A 24,594-nucleotide genomic window follows, 5' to 3' on the forward strand; every position below is an offset into this window, starting at 1 on the left:
GTGTCAAAAAAATCCTCGCCTGCTACTTGGTTGAACCTTTTAGCCACTAAGCGGGCTTTATACCGTTCAACCGAGCCATCCGCAGTTCGTTTAGTCCTGAAAACCCACTTGCACCCGATTACATTCATATTGGGTTCAGCCGGTACTAAAGTCCATGTCTTGTTGTGTAGCAAAGCATTGAACTCCTGATCCATAGCTTCACGCCACTGCGGGTGACCTACGGCCTGCGAGTAGCAAGTTGGATCAGTGGTGGTGTTCAATGCATGTAACTCTTCACCCGAGCCCCGAGTCATACGCCGTAGGCGCATCCCATGAACTCGTACTTGTGGTCGGGGCTTTCGTGGCCGGGGGCGTTTTGCCAATGGGCCTTCTATAGCAAGTGGAGCTGCCTCCTGGGCTATAGGTGCTGGACTATCTGCGGCCACCTCAATTGACTGCGTGTGATCTACTGTGGGTGTAGCTACTGTCATAGTGCTGACTGGACTGGCTGCCCACGGTGTAGAAGTTGTAGTGGGAGTGGGAGTCTGTCTTTCCAAATCTGCAAAAGGGAAGTTAGACTCATCAAACCGCACATGGCGGCAGATATAAGTTTTTCCTGTTGTCAAGTCAACACATCGATACCCCCTAAAGGACGGTGGGTAACCTAGGAACACACAGGGTGCCGATCGATACTCAATCTTATGGCGATTATATGGCCGTAGATGTGGGTAACAACGACACTCGAAGACTCGAAGGAAGGTGTAGGGCGGTGGCACTTTGTGGAGAATAGTGTATGGACTTTGGAATTGTATAGCCGAGGAGGGTAAGTAGTTAATTAGGAGAGTGGCAGTTTCAAAGGCGTAGTCCCAGTAATGGAGTGGGACCGAACCTTCGGCTAGGAGGGCTAGTCCGATTTCAACAATGTGCCTGTTTTTACGTTCTACTCTCCCGTTTTGTTCGTGCATGTACGCACATGACTGGCGGTGATTAATGCCAAGAGCGGTAAATATATTGTGTAGTTTTCTGTATTCCCCCCCCAAGTCTGACTGAATGGACTTGATAGAACGCGAAAACTGGCGTTCTACCATGACTCTGAACGACTCGAAAATGTTGTATATATCGGATTTCATCCGTAGGGGATAAAACCAAGAAAATCGAGAGTAGTCATCTACAAAAAGAACGAAATAACGATAACCACTCTCTGAAACTACCGGGGAAGGGCCCCAAATGTCTGTAAAAATCAAATCTAACACATTTGTACTACTATAAGCAACCCTATCTAAAGGAAATTTGGATGATTTGCCCAATTGACAAGAGTTGCATAGCCCAGGTGTGTTAGCTTTATTTGGGATGACCGGACATGACTTTAGAACTTGACTTTGAACACGAGCATGTGGGTGGCCTAGCCTTCGGTGCCACATGTCTGGAGTTGTGCGGGATGTGAGAAACGCGAACAGAGACCGAGACACGGGAAGATGATACAGGCCACCTGATGCAGACCCTTTAAGCAGAATTTCCTGAGTGATTGTATCCTTCACAAAAAAACAGTTTTTGTGAAACTCAAAGAAACAATTATTTTCAATTGTAAAGCGTTGAACAGACAATAATGGGACCGACAATTTTGGCACATATAATATATTTGACATTTTTAACGGTTTGGACTTAGATGGTAAAGATGTGTGACCGACGCGAGAAATAACTAAACCTGCGCCATTACCAACGCGCAGTACATCACCCCCGGAATAATCGTCGAACTGAGACATCATGGTATGATCAGGCGTGGCGTGAGCGGTAGCTCCGGTATCCGGGAACCACCCGGTGGACGATCCAGGAGCTGATTCTTCACCGGAAACGGCGACGTGGGCCTGCACCGGTGGCTACCCGGAATAGCGTTGATAGCAGGTGACGGCGGTATGTCCTTGCGCGCGGCAGATCTGGCATTTGGGCACGCCGTTCCGGCCACGGCCACGGCCATTACCACCTCGGCCGCGATTTCTGCCTCCGCCGTTCGTAGAGCCCTGGCCACCGTCGCCATGGTTGCGACGCCCTCGGCCAGTGAAGTGCGCTGCTGGTGCAGTTCCGAAGCCGCCATCTGCAGTGGCCGGAAAATCCTCCGCATGAATGAACTCTTGTGCCTGCAAGTAGTCCGATATCTGCGGGATGGTTACGGGAACTCCGGCGGCGGTGAGCGATGGCGCCATGGCGCGAAATTCCGGCCTCAAACCTCTGAACACAAAGAGGTTCTGCTCATCCAAAGAAATCGGCCGTCCGGCCAACGCAAGGTTTTCCACCAGCAGCTGCGCACGGCCCAGGTATTCGGTGGCAGTGCTATTGCCTTGGCGGAGAAAATGAAACTGTCCGAGCAGGCTCAGACACCGGGCACGGGTTGAGCTGCCAAGCGCGGACGTTATGGACTCCCACACCTCCTTGGACGTCGACCTCCCCACAGCAAGGTGCATCACCTCATCAGAAAGTGACGAGATGAGCAAGGACATGATCGACTGGTCCTGCTTGATCCACGCTTTGAACGCCGGGTTCGGGATTGGGGACGGCGTGGTGGTGGCAGACGCGGAGTCGCCGGAGGTTGGTGCTGCGTCGATCGTCGGGGAGGGGCACGGTGTCTCGCCATCTACGTAGCCCAACAAATCTTGGCCACGGAGGAAGGGCACCAGTTGAGTCCTCCAAAAAAGAAAGTTTCGCATGGTGAGCTTGATGGAGACGAAGTGGTGAGCGCTTGCCAATGGATTAGAGGCGGTCGCCGGTGCGGCACCGGTGGCGGCACTCACGGTTCGCTCCGATGAATTTGAGGACATGTCGCCGGAGAGGAGGAGGAGGGGAGGTTATCGGCTGTTTGGAGTGGTGGTTCGTGGTGGTAGAGGGAGGGGATCGGCTTTGTGTGGGGGGTGGTGGAAAAATTCCCAACCTGGTTAGCTGATACCAGATGAGATCAACAACAACTGCATTAACTGAACAGTAGCAAAGATAATACAATAAGAGAGTAATCTACGTTAACTAACCCTATACAATAGGCTAGCCATAAGACTCTAACTTATTGACTTATTCAGACAGTACAGGGAAATATAACATTAATAATATTATGTCTAACACCCACAACTGCACGGTTATCACCATGTTTCTTAGCCACTTAGCTTCTTGGGATAACCCATTATCTTTCATAAGAGCTAGTTAGCCCTTTCTACTCAAGTTAGGGATCTCTTTAGGTCTACCTCAACATAGACCATCCCAATTGAGTATAAGTCACCAAGAGCACTTTGTACACATGTCATTATGCGGTGAATTCATTAGGTTTGTCTCAATAAAACCACCCTTTCTCAAAGAGTTATGAATTCATTAAGAGATGTAGGTCAACCTCACAAGTACACACACTGTCGGAATGACCAACTAGTGTACTATTTTGTAACTCTTTTCATGGCTTCGTTTGACCACAGAAGTGGGATCCACCACGAATTCATTACCACTTGGACTTTAAGTCCTTCCAATGAGTCAGCGACTAATCCTCATAATTAGCCCTCAAGTAAGTTGATTCGCTTGACCAAACTTACATGCACTTTGACGAGTACTTCGTTTACTCATAAATAATCCCTTGAGATTTTCATGTTTAACATGAAACATTCTCTTTCATCATTATTCTCAATACCACAGAGAAACTTTTGATGAAAATATAAGGAGTTTATTACCCCCACAATGCAAAACTTACAAATTTTTTGTCAAATGTATTTGATCTCTTACCCAGACTGATCTTTGGTGCCCAACATTAGCTCCTTTGTAGGCTGAGTTTTGCTGATTTGCTTTGTGGAGCATTATAGAAGCTTCGCACTCTATAATGATACATGCTCAACAGTTGAATATATTTCAACAAACTTGGTTATCTCAATTGATCACCATTACCCTTTAACTAGGAATTATAGGTATTTCAGTATGGCTCAACCAAGAGTTTAAATAATATATATACAAATGCTCATTGTTAGTAAGCCATAGAAATAATGTTGTCCACATGCCACATCAAGTTGAACAACATAATCACAAATTTCACATCATATTCTTATAAGAAATTAATCTCATACACAAGGAATATGTTCGAGGTCATATTTATTCGAAAAAAAAAACTCTCAACAATGAGACTTCAGAGTTGCCACTTGCACAATTTTCCATTCCCTTGAGGAAAAACTCATATAAAGCATTCATAGGATGCAGATCAATATTACTATTGCAGTACTTCAACAACTTCTATTGCAAGGCTTTGATTGTTTAACAACATATGAAAGTCATCCTCATTTCAGGTGAAGATCAAGTGGCGCTCTAACTAGCCTGCATGATCAACACCCTACTTCTTAAGTACTCACAGGTCGAGTGGTGAAACCGAAGTTTACTTAAAAACCATCTTCCTAGACAGAGTGTTCAAGAATGATGACTTTTCCATGTTCTCATTAAATTACAATTGAAGCCTATGATATATGATCTTATTTTTTATACAAATAATTTTAGTAAAAAGTTTGAGCAATATCTATGCACAAATTATTTCAATCAAAGTCATTAGTATTCAACATACTAAAGAAGTAAGTACTACTAAGTAATCAAAATCTAGACAACTCAACTAGAATTCAGTACTAAGACAATCATACTTCATGCGAACCCTTAGAACTAGAGCAAATATAGTTACTCAAAACATAACTACTTATTTAAAGTTTTAGACTCAATACTCATCATGTTCTGTCATATTGACTTTTGCTAGTTTTGCCCTTGTGATGGTAGCACTGGTGTGCTCGGTGTCCTTGCTTTCTGCACACAAAACACCTTCCTTTGAACTTCTTGATTTTTCTACTCCTTTTGTTGTAGACAGTTATGACACTTTGATTTTCAGTTTCATTGGCACCGTACTTTTCTGACAGTGATTCCCAAATGACTTTTGCCGAGTCTTGTTTGACATAGATGTCGCACAAATCGTCATCCATTTGTGACAGAAGGTATCCTCTGGCTGCCGCATTGTCATTTCTAAACTACATCAGAGTTACACCTGGTTCTTGACCCGGAATGTAATCTATTTCAGGACTGCTTTCGCTCGATTCTTCACCCGAGTGTAATCAGATTCATGGTTAGCTTTTGTAGCACCAAAGGGAGAGAACACTGTTGGAGTAGCTTCATGTGCAACTGAATATAGCACGTAAACCAACTTTAATTGTTCAAAGAGAATAAGTATTCTTTGAGCCCACCTAATGTAATTTTTCCCCTCAAGCGCGGTGATTTTTGATAGATCCAGTATGACAGAAGGTGCCATAATTCTAAAGGTTGACTGTTGCACGAATAACGCTTTTAACTGTTGGGGAAAAGTACAACGTCAACGTACGATCTGGAAGCCTTTTAAGAAGCACGGACACTATGGGTGTATGGTAGAAAGAAAATATGTGCCGTGTTATAATAACACTACCTTAAAAGCGTTATTTGCCCGGTAACGGGTGCAGATAGAACCCAGACACGCTTTCGACAGGCTACACAGACCAACTACGGATAGCTTACACTAGCAATCACGTAGGCGAACCTCACTATTGCTCAGACCTTAAAGGCGAACCTCACTATCTGCACCGTTACCGGGCAAATAACGCTTTTAAGGTAGTGTTATTATAACACGGCACCGATTTTCTTTCTACCATACGCCCATAGTGTCCGTGCTTCTTAAAAGGTTTCCAGATCGTGCGTTGACGTTGTACTTTTCCCCAACAATTATATACGATAACTATACCATTTTCATTTTCACATCTAGGAGTATAATCTTTTGATAAATTGCATTAGAAAGACTATGTGCCACATATTTAATAAAAAATATATTCGCAAGAATCATTCCACCTACTTGATCTCTCCTTTTGAACATTACAAAACTATTTTTGGCAACTTTTCTTGTGAGAACGTTTCATGGGTCTCAATCATGAAACTAGTCAGGTCAGGAGAATTAAATTTGGATCTTATGGTATATATGAGTTTAATAATATTATTTTCTGAAAACTATCTATTACAGTTTTCTTATAACGTATTACATTTATGTTATAAAGTATTGATATGTACAATTATGCTATTTAATTAAAGACACTTTATTTTCTTACAATTGACTACTATAGTTTTTCTATAAAGTAATATATTTGTACTATGAAGTATTATTATATATAAGACTTAAAGTATTGATGAAATTCTCTTATGTTATAAAGTATTATATATAAGGCTTAAAGTATTGATTATATTTGTAACTCTATTATGCTATTACTTTATTTATGCAAATTGTCTATTACAGTTTTGATATATATATATATATATATATATATATATATATATATATATATATATATATATATATATATATATATAAAGGGGTTCCTGTGCGGTTGAGGGTGTCAAGTGCCGTTGTACGGTGAAACGAGAACCATTGATTTTGCTTAAATCAATATTTAGATTATATTAATAAATTAAATAAAAAACGCGGTGACATTTTGATAATTTTTTACATTTAGGTCAAATATAAGGTGCATGATTTTTGTGAGTAAGGTACGTGAGTTTTGTATATAATGTGCGTGAGATCTGTGCTTAAGGTGCGTGGGGTTGTGTACTTAATGGTAGTAGTTGTTGAAACTTAAGGTGCGTGAGTTTTATGCTTAAGGTGCGTGTGTTTTGTACTTAAGGTGCGTGTGTTTTGTACTTAAGGTGCGTGAGTTTGTGCTAAATGTGAGTAGTTGCTTAAACTTAGGTGCGTGAGTTTCCTTCTTAATGTGCGTTGTTTTCATCTTAAGGTGCGTGATTTGTATGCTTAAGGTGCGTCAGTTATGTGAAACTTTAAGTGAACCATTTTTAAAACCTTAGGTGCGTGATTTGTGTTCTTAAGTTGTTTTGTTATATGCTTAAGGTGCGTGATTTGTGTTCTTATGGTGTTTTGTTTGTGTGCTTAATGTACATGTATTGTGTACTTAAAGTGCGTCATTTTAATGTTTAATGTGCGTCCAACTGCACAAGAAGATATTCCTGCACCTGATTCCTTCCCTATATTGCTTAAAATATTTATATGCAATTTTGCTATAGTATTACTTTATTTCATGCAAATTATCTATTACTCTATTAGAGATTTAGAATTTTGATATAAATACTAAATTTATGTTATTTTTTGAGATAAAAGGATTAATTCATTAAATCAGAAGTAAGAGAGTCGACAAGAAAGATAGGCGGAATGTCAAACCATTCCCCGCAATCTGACGCAGAAATGACTTCCCGAGCAACAGTGTGGGCAGCACGATTCGCACATTGCCTAACACAGGAGAAATCGACACCATGAATACTTGCTGCCAATTCCTTTACATCATCTATCACTAAACCGAAAGCAGAAAAATAAGATCCTGACTTTAAAGCAAAATAAACTAACTAGCAGTCCGTTTCAACATCAACATCCCCCATTCCCGTTCCCTTAAGCCAAGTGAGAGCTTCTTGGATGCAAATGGCTTCAGCTTCCTTAACCGTATATTTTCCCATGATACACACAGCTTTAGCCCCTAAGAATCGACCATCGTCTTCTCTCAACACCCATCCGAGGCCCGTACTGTTAGCTGCGTCGTTAATGGATGCGTCGGTGTTCAACTTTAGCCTCCCCACTGCCGAAGCTTTCCACCTCTCCTGCTCGGACAGCACTGCATCCACGGAATCATCATCATCCATGTTATTTGCGCTACGCCATGAAGTCCAGAAGGTGAGAGCCCTTTGGACCACATTATTCCCACCAAAAGGAATACCGCTCCAAACCTTTTCATTTCTGCTTAACCATAATCCCCAACATAGCATAACAAAATGACTTCTCATTACCCCGTCAAGAACATCAAGATAATGAAAAAACCAGTTGGAGACATTACCTTGGTGCATGCTAAAACAAGGCAGCCGAAATCCACTCCATACACGGCCTGCCTCCCCACACTCCACGAACAAATGCAGTGCTGATTCCTCCACTTGGACGCACATGTGACATGGTACATTACATGCTACTCTCCTTCTGTTCAACGCGTCACACGTGGGCAAGAGCATAGAAGCCAACTGCCAACAAAAGAGCTTTACCTTTGGAGGCACCTGTAGACTCCAAATCCGGTTCCATGGACGACCATCGTGGGCCTCCCCAACTAACATTCTGTAACAAGATTTCACAGTGTAATTACCCTTCGAATCCCAGTGCCAAAACCATGAGTCCGGAGGCTTACGCATGCTTAGAGGATTATTCAGAATGTACCTTGCATCTTGAGCATTAAAAATATCCCGGACACAATCCTCATCCCATCCTGCATTCTGTACATTAAAGAGCGCCGAAACAGACGACTCCTTAATGCTCGGTAGTGGTGTGGTAATAAACGGTTCATCATCAATCGGGAGCCAGGGATCATAACCAATAGTCATGGTCATGCCATCTCCAATACGGCTCCTACAACCTCTCTTTATAGCCTTCTGCGCCTCCAACAGACCTTGCCAAACAAAAGAAGCATTACTACATGCAGTAGCTTCAATAAAGGAGCAATGATGAAAGTACCTACTTTTATAAACACGGGCTAAGAGGGAATCCGGCTTCGAGATAAGACGCCATTCTTGCTTCCCTAATAGGGCCAAGTTCATTTCCCTCATCCAACGGAAGCCCAGGCCACCTTTGCACTTTGGGACACACAAACCGTTCCAAGTCCGCCACCGCATTCGTTTCCCATTACCAATTGCCCCGGTCCACCAATATTCGTTTAAGGCATTCTCAATCTCTCTGCACAGTCCCACTGGTAGCAAGAATACCATCATGGCATAACATGGTAGGGCTTGCAGCACATTCTGTAACAACACCTCATGGCCTGCCCGAGACAGCGATTTTGAATTCCAGCTGCGAACACGGTTCAGGATCTTATCTTTTAGAAAGCCAAATATTGCCTTCTTATTCCTTCCCACTAGCGAGGGAAGACCCAAGTATTTCCCGTGTGTTTCCCCTTGGCTTACCCCTAGAATATGAACAATATCATTTCGACACTACTGGGGTACATTCGCGCTGAAACACACCAAGGATTTGTCAAAATTTATCCTTTGTCCCGAAGCGGTAGAATACACGTCCAGGATACCCTTCATCTGCACACTCTCCTCCCTATTCGCACGTAAGAAAAGGAAACAATCGTCAGCAAAAAGGAGATGAGATATTGGGGGCGCACCCCTCGCTACCGTGATACCATGCAACTCGCGTTTCCCCATTTTACTCTCTATTAGCGCAATTAACCCCTCTGCAACCAATAAAAATAAGTATGGTGATAATGGATCTCCCTGTCGCATGCCCCTTCCCGGGATAATAGGACCCAGTTTGCGCTGCTCATACAGGATATGATATTGCACCGAGCTAACTGTCTCCATCAGTATGTTGATCTATTTTTCATCAAAGCCCATTTTTAGCATAACAGCTCTTAGAAATCTTCACTCCACCCAGTCATATGCCTTACTCATATACACCTTCAGAGCTGCAACTCTAACTTTCCATTGAGTTTTCCGTTTTAAGTAATGATGGGCTTCATAAGCGAGCATGATATTATCCGAAATTAAACGCCCCGGTACAAAAGCTCTCTGAGCCCCACAAATAACACCATCAAGCAAAGACTTCATTCGATTTGCACACACCTTTGCAACTATCTTATATAACACATTACAGAGGGCAATAGGCCGTAGATCCTTCATTGTTTCTAGGTTCCCCTTCTTCAGTATCAACACAATCAAAGTATCATTTGCCCGATCCGGTAACTGGCCTGTATTAATGAATTGGCGGCAGAACTGTGTCACATCTCCCCCAACTACTTCACAGAAATATTGATAAAACCCCAGCCCAAAATCATCAGGTCCAGGCGATCAGGATGCATCTCAAACACCGCGACTCACACCTCCTCTGCACTAACTGGACGTAATAGCTTATTATTCTGCTCCCGGCTAACATGGCTACGTATGCATGATATTACAACGTCCATGCTTCCATCCTCCGCCGTAAACAAGTCTTTGAAATAGTTAACCATGACCCCTCAAATCTCTTCCTCATTCTCGATCCATACACCATCTTCATTCCTCAACTTCCTTATTATATTACGCCTTCGCCTTGTTTTGACACTGTTATGGAAAAATTTTGTATTTAGATCACCCCCTTTCCACTAATGTTCTTTTGCCCTTTGTTTCCAATATGTGTGCTGCTGCTCCAACACGATAAGTAACTCCTTCTCCACCCGTGCATATTCAGTGTAGTCATCGCTATTAATTAGCCTTGCCCGTAGGGTTTCCAGTCTCGCTTTGCTTGCATCGATTTTCCTTAAAAAATATCTGTTATAGTTTCGACCCCACTCCCAAATGTCACGGCTACACACACGGATACGTTCCAGCACATCAAAACCCATGGTCCTTTCCCAACTCTGTTGCACAATCTCTTTACAATTATCTTCACGCAGCCACATGTTTTCAAAGCAAAACCGTCTCCGTTTAGGTACTTGGTTGGCCATCGCAGGGGTAATCAAAAGAGGAAGGTGATCGCTATAAGGAGTAGCAAGAGATTGAGCCATCGCACTTTCATATAGCGTTAACCAAGTGTCGGAAGTGAGGATGCGATCCAGTTTCTCCTCCACCATAGATGGTGTGCCCCGGGACCTTACCCAAGTAAACTGATTACCCGTGAATGAAAAGTCCTGCAGTCCACAATCCGCTAATGCTGTTGTAGTAAATCATTAAAGTCCCCATCAGAAGCCATGGTAAGTTATCAAGCCTACTAGAGTCCGAAGCATATTCCACGACTCTCGTCGCCTTTGTCGCTCGGGATAACCATAGAACCCTATAAACCTCCACTTTGGGCAGCCAACATCCAACGTTACAGTCGAGTCAATGTGGTTATGCGAATAACTTATTACCTCCACCTCGACATGATCAGCCCATAACAAAGCCAACCCTCCACTATGCCCTTGTGCGTCCACTACCAGCATATTCTTGTACCCCAGTTGAACCCTAATCGGTTCCATCTTCTGCTTATTCACAAAGGTCTACATCAAGAAGACTATACTTGGCCTCTTCGTGCGGACCAAATCCGGTAGAACTCGAATTGCCGTTAGGTTTCCAAACCCACAACAATTCCAAGATAAAAGACTCATATCTCTTGGCGGGTTTGCTGAGCCAAACTTGCCGTACTCAAGTTTTTTGGATCGGTTTCCTCATAGTCCATCGTGGCCACTACGGTGGTCGACGGCCTACCATCAGAACCCATTCGCCTCTTCCTCTGTTCCAGGACCACAACGTCATCCCCAGAAGTCATGGGCTCATGCACAGGTTCCTTCCCCAACTCTACATCAACTTGATTAGCCGTCTGTTGCCCTTCATTAGCAGAACTAGTAGCTGCAGGGTCTATCTTAGGAGCTTTCCAGTTTTGCCTTTCAACATTTGAGGCTGGTGCTACCCACTTCTACCCAGCAGAAGGTACCACACAGCGCATGCCCGCACGCAACCACGATTCGTAAGGCTTCTCCACTCCCTGCGCTGCCCCACGTGAAGACGTATGGCAAAACTTCTCCCCATGCCCAATAATACCACACCGGAAACAAAACGTCGGAAGACGTTCATACCGGAAGTCTATTACCGCCTATGTGCCATTATCCTTCTTGAGCTTCATCTGTTTTTTCAAAGGCTTGGAGATATCAATGGAAACTCTTACCCGGTAAAAAACGTTCATATGGCTATCAAAATTGCGTTCATCCATTTTCACAAAAGTTCCCACAAACGAGCTTATAGCAGATACAACTGCATCCGATCGGAACCCTACGAGGAGGTTATGGATCTGTATCCAGAATTTTGCGTGCTGTAGGGCTATCTCGTCTGGATTCTCATTGGGCATCAGTCTATGTAGGATCAACAAGCTTTGCTCGAAGGTCCATGGACCATCAGCCAAAACCCGTTCATAATCGTCTTCGTCGTAAAAACGTATCAGAAACCGATGAGAATGTTGCTGACTCATCGTTACTCCCATCCCCGGCCTCCACACGCTTGCCATGGTTTCCTGGAAGTAATGGAATTTCACCGGCTTATCAGTAACTAGTCGTCCAAGAGCATAGTATTCCCCTTCATTAGTTGGTCGTTCCACCGGAACATTACGGAATTGCATGGAAATATCCTCATCCTCCACGTCCGCGAGGGTGAGATTGGCACATACATCGGCGAGGTCCGTAGCCGACGTCATCGCGATCAGAACACGTACGATCAAGAACAAGAACAAAACTATCGTTCAGTGCAAAACCCTAATACTACGCATGCGGCAAGAGAGAAAGACTCGCGAAAAGAAGCGAAAGAGAAAAACCCTCATACAACATAGGTGGAGTGGGATTACTAAATTTATGTTATAAAATATTGTATATATAATGGTTTAAAGTATTGATTATATTTACAATTCTGTTATGTTATTACTTTATTTCTTGCAAATTGTTTATTATAATTTATTATAAAATACTATATTTATATAAAGTATTATATATAATGTTTAAAATATTAATTATATGTGTAATTGTTGTATGACCAATTTTTATTAGATTTGACCCGTTTCACGGATGTCATAGGATGATAGGAGACCAATTAAGCCAAACTATTTTGATGCATGTGTAAGATGGGGAGGACCATCTTGTTTCCAGTATAATTATTTATATAATAAGGATGTGCATGTACATGCATATATTACTTGAAAATTTTTTGAGGGGTTAGGCGGTCGGGCCCCTGCCAACTCTTGGTTCCGCTATTGACTGAAAATGAAAGTAAATGTAATAAAATACGAGGAGAATATTTTCAACCTATGCAGGGGACGAGTAGGGGATGTTGTGTCCCATGCAAATTGGAAAAATATTACTTGTGCTTTTAAATTTCTCTCAACTTTTACTTCTTTTCACAAATATATAATATTGCACTATGGACTCTAGTGTATATGTACGTGTCTTATGTTGCAAGTTATTGTATCTCGTATTATAAAATTTTGTACTTTAAGTATATGAATTATGTATTTGAAATAAATTAGTAATTATGTCTTATGTTATGAATTTGTGTGCCTTATGTTGTGAAATTTTGTGTCTATGGATAAATTATGTACTTAAATCAGATTTGAAAAATAAGTAAATATATAACATGTATATGTATCTTGTGTTGTGATTTTTTGTGTCTTGTGTTATAAAATTCAGTACATTATCGTTTCAATTCATGGTCCATAAGAGCATCCATAGTAGTTTAGTTTTTTCACGGTTTTTTGTGATTCAATTAGGAGAGAGAGGAGAGAGGAAAAGAAGGAAAAAAAAAATATTATAAAAACCATCTGGCACGGAAACATGGGAAAGAAAAAATGACCTACCATCTAACGCGCCAGCGAGCGCGAGACGCGCACGAATTGCGAACCATCTTCTCCTTCTTCTCTTTTCTTGGGGTTCACAAAAAACCATAACTTGCAGGAGATCAAAATTGCTTCTCCCTCCTTCTCTCACTTCCACATCACAACGAATTGAACCTCACAAAAAACCATTGATATGGATGCTCTAAGCCTCTAACGTTATGTGAACTCTAGTCCATGATAGGAATTGTCTTAAAGTGGACTCTGGTCCATAGTATGACAATTGTGTGTCCCACCAAGCGACCATTAATGGAACATGGAGCGGAGCAGTAGCATGTGTGTTGGGATGAGGCGGGCCTGGGCTTGACCACTGAAATCCATTTCCCGTGGACCATTCTACATTGAAGTGGATGGTTGACTATTTCCATTTCCGTCTTCCATTTTCGATGATCCGTCCCCTCTTTCCTACTCACCTCTGTCCTTGTCTATTGCTTGGCGTTGGCTTCAAGTCTAAACAGTAAAGTGAGTAAACATCCATAAATTTGAACTTTTCGTACAATTTTAATCAACATTATTATTTCATCCAAGACTTGCCTTCCATTTCATTGACATGTCTAATAGTATTACTTTTTTTTTTTTAAAGCTAAAAGCAAAAAAGTAATATTACTTAATCAAGAGGTTAGTAATACAATTCGGAGGGACTGACCCCGCATCTCAGGACCAAATTGAGAGCTTGTAGTCCTAGCAAGAGCATGTGCTACATAACATGAGTCAAGATGGAAATGTTAATGTAAGTGTAAAAAATGTTACACATAAAAATTCATTTTTGGTTTACATTAATTAGTTGTCAAAAGTCTGGATGTTATTAGGTTCTGGATCTAGTTCAGTTTCTGTGTCAGTTTGCTCAATTTGGGTCAGCGCCAGGATGCAGGTTAAGAAAGGTGAGATTTATTCAAACATTCAAATTGATCAAGACTCTACTTCCATAGTCTTCTAAATCAGGTGATGCAGCTTAATTTGAAAATTTGAAGGCTGCACATTTTCAGACCAAGAGGTTTCCATTTCACCTCTATAAAATGCTACTTTGAGTTATTCATTAATTCGATGATTGAAGAATTAAACTATATCAAATATTTATCAAATCCTCCTCTGGTTTTCCCTATCAATATAGCCGTGTGGTGAAGGTTTCTCAACTGGTTCATGTCGTGGTGAAGATAGCATGCACGTCGAGTCCATTGTGATGATGAAGGATGCGCTGGAGTAGTTGTAGTTTATGTTGTACGTAGTGTATAATGTACTCTTCCATTGTACTCCTTGTTGATCATCTAGTGGATTGGGCTAACGTGAGTGGCCCCACAGACGTAGGAGTGCGGCTCCGAACTGCCTGAACATTTCTTGGTGTCTAGTTCCCTTTATATTTCTTGTACTTTGTTCTTTATTCTGTCTGGCGTAGATCTTGGAGCTAGTCCAGATTATTAAGTGAACCTAAAATTGAGTAGGAACCTTTAGGAGATTGCTTGCATTCAAGATCCACGATCTTTTTCAGTTACACTTATATTAAAAATGTAATACTAATCAGGAATAAATTGTTTATTACTTATAAGATAAAATGTAATATTTTTGAGGAAATTAAAAATGTAAAAGTATTATATTTTTTTTTTCAAAAGTATTACACTTTTTATTATAAGTTATAAATACTTTATTTTTAGAGTTAATACCCAAAATCATCCTCGACTATAGTGGTTTTTCTCAATTTCGTCCTAAACGACTTTGGTGACCTAATATCGTCCCAGACTTTTGTGTTTCGCTCAATTTAGTCCCAGACTTTTGTGTTTTTGCTCAATTTAGTCCCTCATTTGTTATTCTGTCCATTTGGTGTTAAATAAATAGACAATTCAGTAATTTTAATATTGGCATCTCTTTACTCATAGACATGTGAACTGCGAAATCCTTTTTTTTTTTTTACGAATTACTCCCAAAATTACTCCTAAAACTGCGAATATAAAATTTGATTTGCAGGTCCGGGAGTAATTCTGGGTGTAATTCGTACAAGAAAGAGGAATTTCGCACTTCACAAGTTGAAAGTAAAGAGAGATCAATATTGACATTATTGAATTGTCCCTTTATTTAATACCAATTTGACGGAATAATAAATGGAGGACTAAATTGAGCGAAACACAAAAGTCTGGGATGATATTAGGTCACCAAAGTCGTTTAGGACGAAATTGAGAAAAACCACTATAGTCGAGGACGATTTTGGGTATTAACTCTTTATTTTTAATTAATATTACATTTTCCACTATAAATATTACATTTTTCATTTTGAAAATATTATGAATTTTAATTTGTGAAAGAATAGTAAATATGATAATTAAAATAGAATAGAGAGAGAGAGAGAGAGAGGGGAGGGAGAGAGAGAATAGTAATATATGTAATGTACCGATCGAGCAAGCTTAAACTTGACTTAACTAGAGCTCTATAGGTTTGAGTCAATGAATTCTTTGCTTTAAAGATTGGAGTAAAAAATTATATTTAATTAGGAGATGTTAAAGTTGAAGATCATATATAATTATATAATAATTGAATTAATAGATATACTGGCATAACTACTACTACTTCTTCCTCAGTCTTGATCATGACAGAAGACTATGGCCCTGTATAGTAAAAAATTGGTATATATGCCAAATTTGACTTATTTGACAACTATTAATTGTTTGATTTAGTTAAAATATCAATATAAATATTTGGTTAATTAACTTTTTGCAACTCCAAAAGGTTAAAATTTTAAAAGTTATTCCAAACAACTTTTTCAATTAGCTTTTTGAGAAAAGAAATTATACCAAATAGCTATCAGCTATAACAACTAATTTACCACAGACTTTTCTATAATCAGCTAATGTTATCAACTATTTATACCCTCTAATTAACACAATCAGATAACATCTAACAGCTATCAGCTAACAACCATTTTACCAAACATGACCTATATAGTGGATAAGAAGATTCCCCAATCATTATTCAGATTTATATTTTATGAACATTACTACTATTATTTATACTAGTAATTCACCAGCGCGATGCACGGGAAAAAATTATGTTATTATAAATATAAATAAAAAATAGAAAAACTAAAATGTTTTAAATTATTTAATATAATAATATTTTTGAGCTTCCATTGGTCAAGTATTTATTATTTTTATAGAATACAAAATTACAATTTTTAAAATTATAATTTTGTATGGTTAATATAATCTCTAATTATGTGCATATTCAAATAAACTTATAGAGAAAATTTACATAATTACATTGATTTATTCTTAATTGTATTTCATCTATATTATAATTTTCACAATACGAATAATAACTAAGATAATTACATTTGGAAAGCAAATTTCAAATTTTGTATGTGTAAATTTAAACTCTAATTGAACACATTTTTTATATGATTATATAATATATAGCTATTTTATTTTTCAAAAGTATATTTTTTATATGATTATATAATATATAGCTATTTTATTTTTCAAAAGTATATTTTTTATATGATTATATAATATATAGCTATTTTATTTTTTAAATGTTGTGCTTTTTTTTTTAATATAATAAAAGATGTTATGGCATTAATTGTAGCATTAATTATTTCCCAAATCATATAGCTTTATTATATAAAGGATTTATTTGTTTTGAAATTTATTATACATTACTAAGAACATTTGTATTGTTTCTGAGTATTTTGTTAAAAAAAAAAAAAAAAAAAAAAAAAAAAAAAAAAAAAAACTTATGTCATTCTTTCTTTGAATATTATTAAATATTCTTCAAAATTTTTTTGTTACTTGTATAAATATTATTCAGTCCTCACTTTTTATAGGACTCTACTGTTCTAATTTTATCATGTCCCTGCACACACAATGCGCGCACACACATTATTTGCATCTCATATGCAATTATTTTATCATGTTGTTGAAGACATAGGCCCTGTTTGGTAAAAATTGGCCTATAGGCCAATTTTGACTTATTTGACCACTAATAATTGTTTGATTTAGTTAAAATATCAATATAAATGTTTGATAAATTAACTTTTTGCAACTCCAAAAGGCTAAAATTGAAAAAGCTATCCCAAGCAACCTTTTCAATTAGTTTTTTGAGAAAAGAAATTATACCAAACATCTAACATCTAACAGCTAATTTACCAAACACTTTTATACAATCAGCTAATGTTATCAACTATTTATACCCTCTAATTAACACAATCAGCTAACAACTAACAGCTATCAGCTAACAGCCATTTTACCAAACTGGGCCATAGTCTTTTAATTTCCATGAGTCATCATTGATCTTGAATAGAGTTTTTTTTTTCTTTTTTTTTTTTTTAAGGGCAAAAGCAGAAATTGCAACTAAATGAACAATAAACATTTTGGTAAAAGTATGTTTGGTAAATATGGTTGGGTGAAGCTAAATGTCAAATTGTTAGTTTATAGTACTTGAAATGGTCATTATATTCTAGTTGCTTGTACTATGCAAGTATTATGATAGGAGAACATGGCAAATTTTTTTCATTGACCACCGCCCATATTTCATTAGGTACACATTGTTCACTATAATAATACTATAAGTTAATTAAAAATTTAGATGCATCAAAAATAAGTGTAAATTCATTATAACTATACTACATGTTCATTAAAATAACATCAATTGGCCAATTATCATTTAAATATATTATTCTCTATTTTTGAATAAATAAAATTAATTTATAAAAAATTTATTGTTAAAAATATCTCAATGAAATATTTTATTCGACATCCATATTAATATAATTTTTTCGAATATATTGTTTCAATATTCTTTACAAGTATTTAATTTTCAATTGAAAAGTAATTGTTAATTTGTTACTACTTTCAAAGTAATTAATTATTAATTGAGAAATGATAAGTTCTGTGAGATATATACACAAGATCATAGAAAAATATTTTAAGGATTATTCTACAAGGACCAACATTTTTTAACCAAAATCTTTCACAATCTAGAGTCAGCCAATTCATAATAACTAATGAATAAGAGTTTTATTACCATGCCACATAGTAATTTTTTTTTTTTATTCTTGTAGCTTTATCTATATTTTAATCTCATTTATGAGCAGTTTAGTCTCTATTATTATTGGCAAATACATATCCAGCTAACTTATAAGAATCAATGCAAATTATACCATTGAATTATGTGCATATTATTCGTGCATGCAGAGGCGGACCCAGCATGAGGGCAGTGGGGTCAGCTGCCCCCCCTCACCCCACCCCACCACATAAGGGTTCGAATCCTATATATATATATATATATATATATATATATATATATATATATATATATATATATATATATATATATATATATATAATGAGATGTGTTTATAATGTATTTTTATTCGAATTATTTTATCAAATTAATTATGTTTCATATTTTTTATAAAATTTTGATGTGTTTTATTTTTCGTCCACATCCAACAATATTTATCGCTATACTTTTAAATGTTTTTTTTTTAATCAAACTATCTATTTTGTTTTAATGTGTTTTGCCCCCACTGAAAAGAATTTCTGGGTCCGCCACTGCGTGCATGTGAAGTTGTACATCGTGTTAAACTTATTGTATTTTAATTTTTTTTTTCATATTAAAAATATTCTTACACCATTAAATATTTTGTTAGTTAAGTATTAAATACTAAATAAATTTATATAATTGTACTTAATATGATATAGATCACGTTATTTTATTTATTATTATTATTTTAATATAATCATAATTTTTACATTTGGAATCAATAATGTTGAACACTTATTTTCACACATCAAATGTAAATTGACTAGTAGTTCTTTATATTTCTCAATCTAAAATGAAATCCTGTAATTAGATTGTTGTCCTTCTCATTTTGAAAAAAAAAAAAAAAAAAAAAAAAAAAAAAACCACAAACAATAAATTTGAGGTTAAAAACTTTTGTACGTTCAAAAAAAGGAATTTAAAATATCATTCAATGAGTGACAGAAGTTGTATTTCTTGTAACCTTATGCTTAAAAGGTTCGATCATATCAACTAAACATTATATATATATATATGATGTGATGAATGCATATCAGACTAACAAATAACAATTTAAAAATGGAAGAAAAAGAAAATGTTGATGTAATAAGAATGCTTCATGCGAGACTAACAAAACATGGGAATCAGTCTGTCTTAAGAAAGATGAGATGATGTTAGATATATTGTGATCCAGAAAATCCCAAGTGCGAATCTTAAACAATTGGTGCACTGCCTGCATAACATGTCTTTTTGTCGGATTTATTTATTCCCACGTAGAAAATGGATTTCAGAGGTGTTGACTATGCTTGCTTATTCATTCAATTGTATGATTATGAATATTCCAACTTTGCCCGCATAGGTAGCTCAATTGGTCATAGAGGTGAAACTTTGGAATAATAACCAGGGATTGAGTCTCACCAGCGGCAGTGTGGGAGCAACTTCTCAAAGTGAGGGAGACTTTTTGTGCGCAGTGAGCACCGGTCTAGCCTCTATGATTCATGTTTAGTTGAGTCACCATGATTTACATCCTCCCAAATGCTCTGTCGGGCCGGGGTGTGGAGGGCCTTTTGGAATAATGAATATTCCAACTTTTATATTTTTACTAAATAATTTTCCTTTTACATTTTTTATGTCTGAAAGTTCAGTATTGTAATAGATCTTTATCAAAATAAAGAGTTACTCCGTAATATTTTTTTATAATATTCTTGGATTTTTTTAAATTTTAGTCTACCCACACTATTTACAAACTTAATAAGAGCCAATAAAGTTAAGTCGGGAATTAAAAAAATATTAGTGGAATTGTTAGTTGAAATGAATGGTTTATATTATTTTGATTTTAGTATTTTTTTATTATTTTTCTTATTTTACTCTCTATTATATCATTTACTTTTCTTAAATATCCATGCATTCTATTAGTGTAAACTTTAGTAACAGAATATTCCGTTAACTATTTATTATTCTTAACTTACTCATTGATTTTCATAAGGAAGGTTTTAGGTTTGAATCTTATCCCAATCAGAATCGGTATAATTGTTGAACATATACTATGAATTTGTTAGTGTTAAAAAAAATATATAATATAAAATTCAACATGAACTTTGGGTAATTAATCAAGAATTCATTTATGTCGGAAGTAGCAACAAGAGGAAGTATGGATCACGCCAAACTGGTTATAAAATTAATAGGGCTCTGTGTTGCAAAAACTATGCTTGGTACTACTCAGCGAGAGTGTTTCCTTCTAAAACTACTATTTCACCAGTTAATTAAACATGTCTGCCACATGTCATATTTATGGATTCTTGAAATATTTACTTACGACAGGATACCGAATGATACTTTGATAAATTCTTAAACACTAATTTAATAATACACATTAGGCATTAAACTATTTGCGTAATGCGCATGTGGTAACTAATCCATTATAATATACAAGTAAATTTGAGTTGATTAAATTTTGGTAAGTTTTTGGAGTAAATTATTTGAAACTTAATTAGAATTACTATTATTATATTATTTAATTAATTCCTAATAATTGAACTTTATCTGTTAAAAATTATCAAATTTTAATTTAAATTACTCAAATTTATATTCCCTATAGAATTAACTAATTGATTTTTTTTTTTTTCGTATTTTGATGGATATGATGAGTTCTAACATTACAATCTTTAATTTATGTCTAAACTACAATTAGACGCAGCGATATTGAAATCAATAAGAATAATGTACCTTATTATCTATAAAATAGTGAAATAAATACACTTTAGACTCATATTAAGCTTTTACCTTCAAAAAATATTTACACTTTACACTCATAAAACTAGGGTGCGCGATGTTAAATACAATTGTTAACCATAGACGATATTAGATCATGGTCTAAATTATAAGATGAATCACTAATATATATGTTCATTTTTAGTATATTGTAAGTTCATTTTTATCATAATACACGTTTATTTTGATTCACGTTCATTTTTAATAAATTTATTACATTTTAATTGATACATGTTCATTTTTAGTTTACTACCTAAAACTGAACATATGGTACAATAAAATGAAATATATTAAAACTGAACTTGTATCAATGGTACACATTAGAATGTGGAGGTACACATTATAATAATTTGTCATATTAAATACATTTGTGTCTGATTTTTTTTTTTTTCGAGTAAGAGTCAAACTTTGTGAGTATCACTTGAATACATTTTAGTGCTTTGGCATTTGATATTCGCATCAATTTATTTCTAACTGATTCAAAATTTAGTTATTGTTGGATCTTGCATTTAAGAAAAAAAAAATTCAGCCAATATTCTTCTATTTGTAAGGCTCAAACAACAAACCTTATTTAAAATATAATAAAATGAGTTTCTGTGATGGTATGCACAGGATAAATCTAGCATTGTGATCCTGATTGGCAAAAGATCACAAGAAGTGCTGAGAATCAAACTTGTAATCTTGTAATAATAAAGTCAACAACGTACCCGCCTAATCAACTTAGTTGAGTTGCCCATCTAATAGCTAATAATATTTGATTATATGACAAGAAACACCAAAGAAGAATATAACATAAAAGCTTTGTCCTGTGGAGCTAGCTCAAATAGTAGACTACATACTTAACCTTAAGTCATCAGTTTGGTTAGCACCCGGCCCGGAATCACCCGAAAAAACCCAAGGGTCACATAACGGAAACATTTACTCCATTGACCTATTCAAGAGGGAAATACTACATATACTCCCACTTCTTACTCCCTCTCACAAATCTTTAATGTAGGCACTTTTCCCGGGATCCACGTGATGAAAATATCACATCCTTGTTTGGCACATCATGGAGTAAAAGTGAGAGAGTAGAATTTGAAAGTACATGTAGTAGAACTCATTCAAGAGGAAGCAATTATGGTGAAGACCACACTCAATATAAGCTCAGCTCTTCATTAAATTACTATGAAACTGTTACTTGAGCATAGAGATGTTGCAGACATTAGTATAAATAGGAAACTTTTTCAGTAGGCAATGATAAGTTCTATAATTCTTGTACTCAACACTTTAAGCAATACAACTCTGATTACTTTCTAAATATATAGTATTGATAACTTATTTACAATTAGGTTTGACTCTTATCAACAACATTAAGTGATTCACGATGTATCAAAAGAAATAAAGGATGGGTAATAAAATTTTGGAAGAAGCGAGCTGAAGACAAACTTTTACTTAGCTTGGATTTAATCCAAAAAAGCATATAGATTAAAGAAATGCATATACCTTCCTCACTAGTCACAAGTTATCTTAAAACTATTAATTATGAGAAATGACAAATTCAAGGAAAAGAAGATTTAGGCATCATCATATATATCATAAGAAATGGTGTACTCTCTGTCTGATTTGCCCAACACAACACTATATATATGGAAAGTTTCTTGTCACCTGAATCATGAGTGGAGGTAGTTACGAAGACTAAATTCAACCACGTATGAACAATATTTCTCCATTCAACAAGCTAAATCATCATTACACACCTTAATTAACGGACAAATTATATTAATTAAGCAGCGTTAGTTTTGTTTGTATGTAGCATGCATTCTTCATTTTTATGTGCCACACTAATTTACTAATTCTAATCAGTACTCATGCATGCTACTTCATTCATCTTTTCTAAATTAATTATTTTATAATATTTATTTTTTTGGCATATAATTTTATATTGAGTTTTGAGATACCTCTTAATAAAAATAAAATTAAAAAAAAAAAAAAAGTGCATTATATTAACATTTAACATTAGCGAGGCATATAAATTAAATATTGCACTCGGGCTGAGAAGCATAATATACTCATTATTCTAATCGTTTAATTTACTTCAATATCGTTAAGCAATTGAACTTTCTCTCTTTAAATGATTAAATTAAAGACTAATTTTGATTAATTTATAACGATATGTCGATATGTGATTCTACTAGTAGTATCATGACTCATTACTTGAATCTTTTATTTTAAGATCGATATCTACCGTGCCTCCTTTTATATAATTAAACTAAAGACTAATGTTTCTTAATTTCTAACGTCAAGATCTATATGTGTGATTCTACTAGTACATAGTATCATGACTCATTGCTTAGCTTGAATCTTTTACTTCAATTAAGATTGTCAAGATCCACCTTACTTCCTTTTAAATGGTTAAACTAAAGGGTTATGTATATTACTTTCTAACATCAAGATCAATATGTGATTCTACGTACTGTTAGTAGCATAACTCATTAATTACTAGAATCTTTTATTTCAAGATTGTTAGGAGATTGGTCTGTCCTCCTTTTAAATTATTAAGTTAAAGAATAATGTGTGATTAGTTTCTAACCTCAAGATATTTATGTGATTCTACTGGCAGTATCACGACTCATTACCTGAATATTTCACTTCAAGATCATCAAGAGATTGACTTCACATCTCTTTAAATGGTTAAGCTAAAGATTAATGTTGATTAGCCGTTTCTAATGCCAAGATCTATATGTGATTATACTGGTAATATCACAACTCATTACTTGAATTTTTTTTCGAAATTGCCAAGAGATTGACCTCTCCTCCCTTTAAATTATTAAGTTAAAGAATAATGTTGATTAGTTTTTAACGTCAAGATCTATATGTGATTCTACTGATAGTATCATAACTCATTACATAAATCTTTTACTTCAAAATCATTATTAAGAGATTGACCTCGCATCCCTTTAAACGATGAAACTAAATATTAATGTTGATTAGTTTCTAACGTCAAGATATATATGTGATTCTACTAGTAGTATATCATGACTTATTACCTGAATCTTTTACTTCGAGATCAAGATCAACGTAACTTTACTTCCCTTTAAACAATTAAGCTAAAGACTAATGCTGATTAGTTTCAAGCGTCAAGATTTATAAATATGTGATTCAACAAGTAGTATCATGACTCATTATTTAAATTTTTTACTCTAATATCAAGAGATTGATTTCTTTTTAAACTGCAGAATAAGTTAGAGATTAATATAATGTTGAGTAATTTGTAACGTCAAGATCTAAAAATGATTCTATTTGTAATATAATGATGAAGGCAAATATTTATTATACATCAACTCTTGTCCCTCAGTTGAGAACAAGTTAATATGTGAGTGGGATTATGCCGGAAATAATAGAGATGCTGATATGACTCTATATCC

The 24,594-nt window shown here is 36.1% G+C and overlaps 1 protein-coding gene across 1 annotated transcript; it reads right to left on the minus strand.

Annotated features, from left to right (window-relative positions):
- Positions 1-1,856: 1,856 nt before the first annotated feature.
- Positions 1,857-2,792, minus strand: LOC109174496. The gene has a single exon (XM_019323730.1). It carries the CDS (start codon positions 2,790-2,792, stop codon positions 1,857-1,859), a length of 936 nt encoding a protein of 311 aa, XP_019179275.1.
- Positions 2,793-24,594: the final 21,802 nt, after the last annotated feature.

The sequence above is a fragment of the Ipomoea nil genome, unplaced genomic scaffold (assembly GCF_001879475.1).
Source record: "Ipomoea nil cultivar Tokyo-kokei standard unplaced genomic scaffold, Asagao_1.1 scaffold0642, whole genome shotgun sequence".
In the NCBI taxonomy this organism is placed as follows: domain Eukaryota; kingdom Viridiplantae; phylum Streptophyta; class Magnoliopsida; order Solanales; family Convolvulaceae; genus Ipomoea; species Ipomoea nil.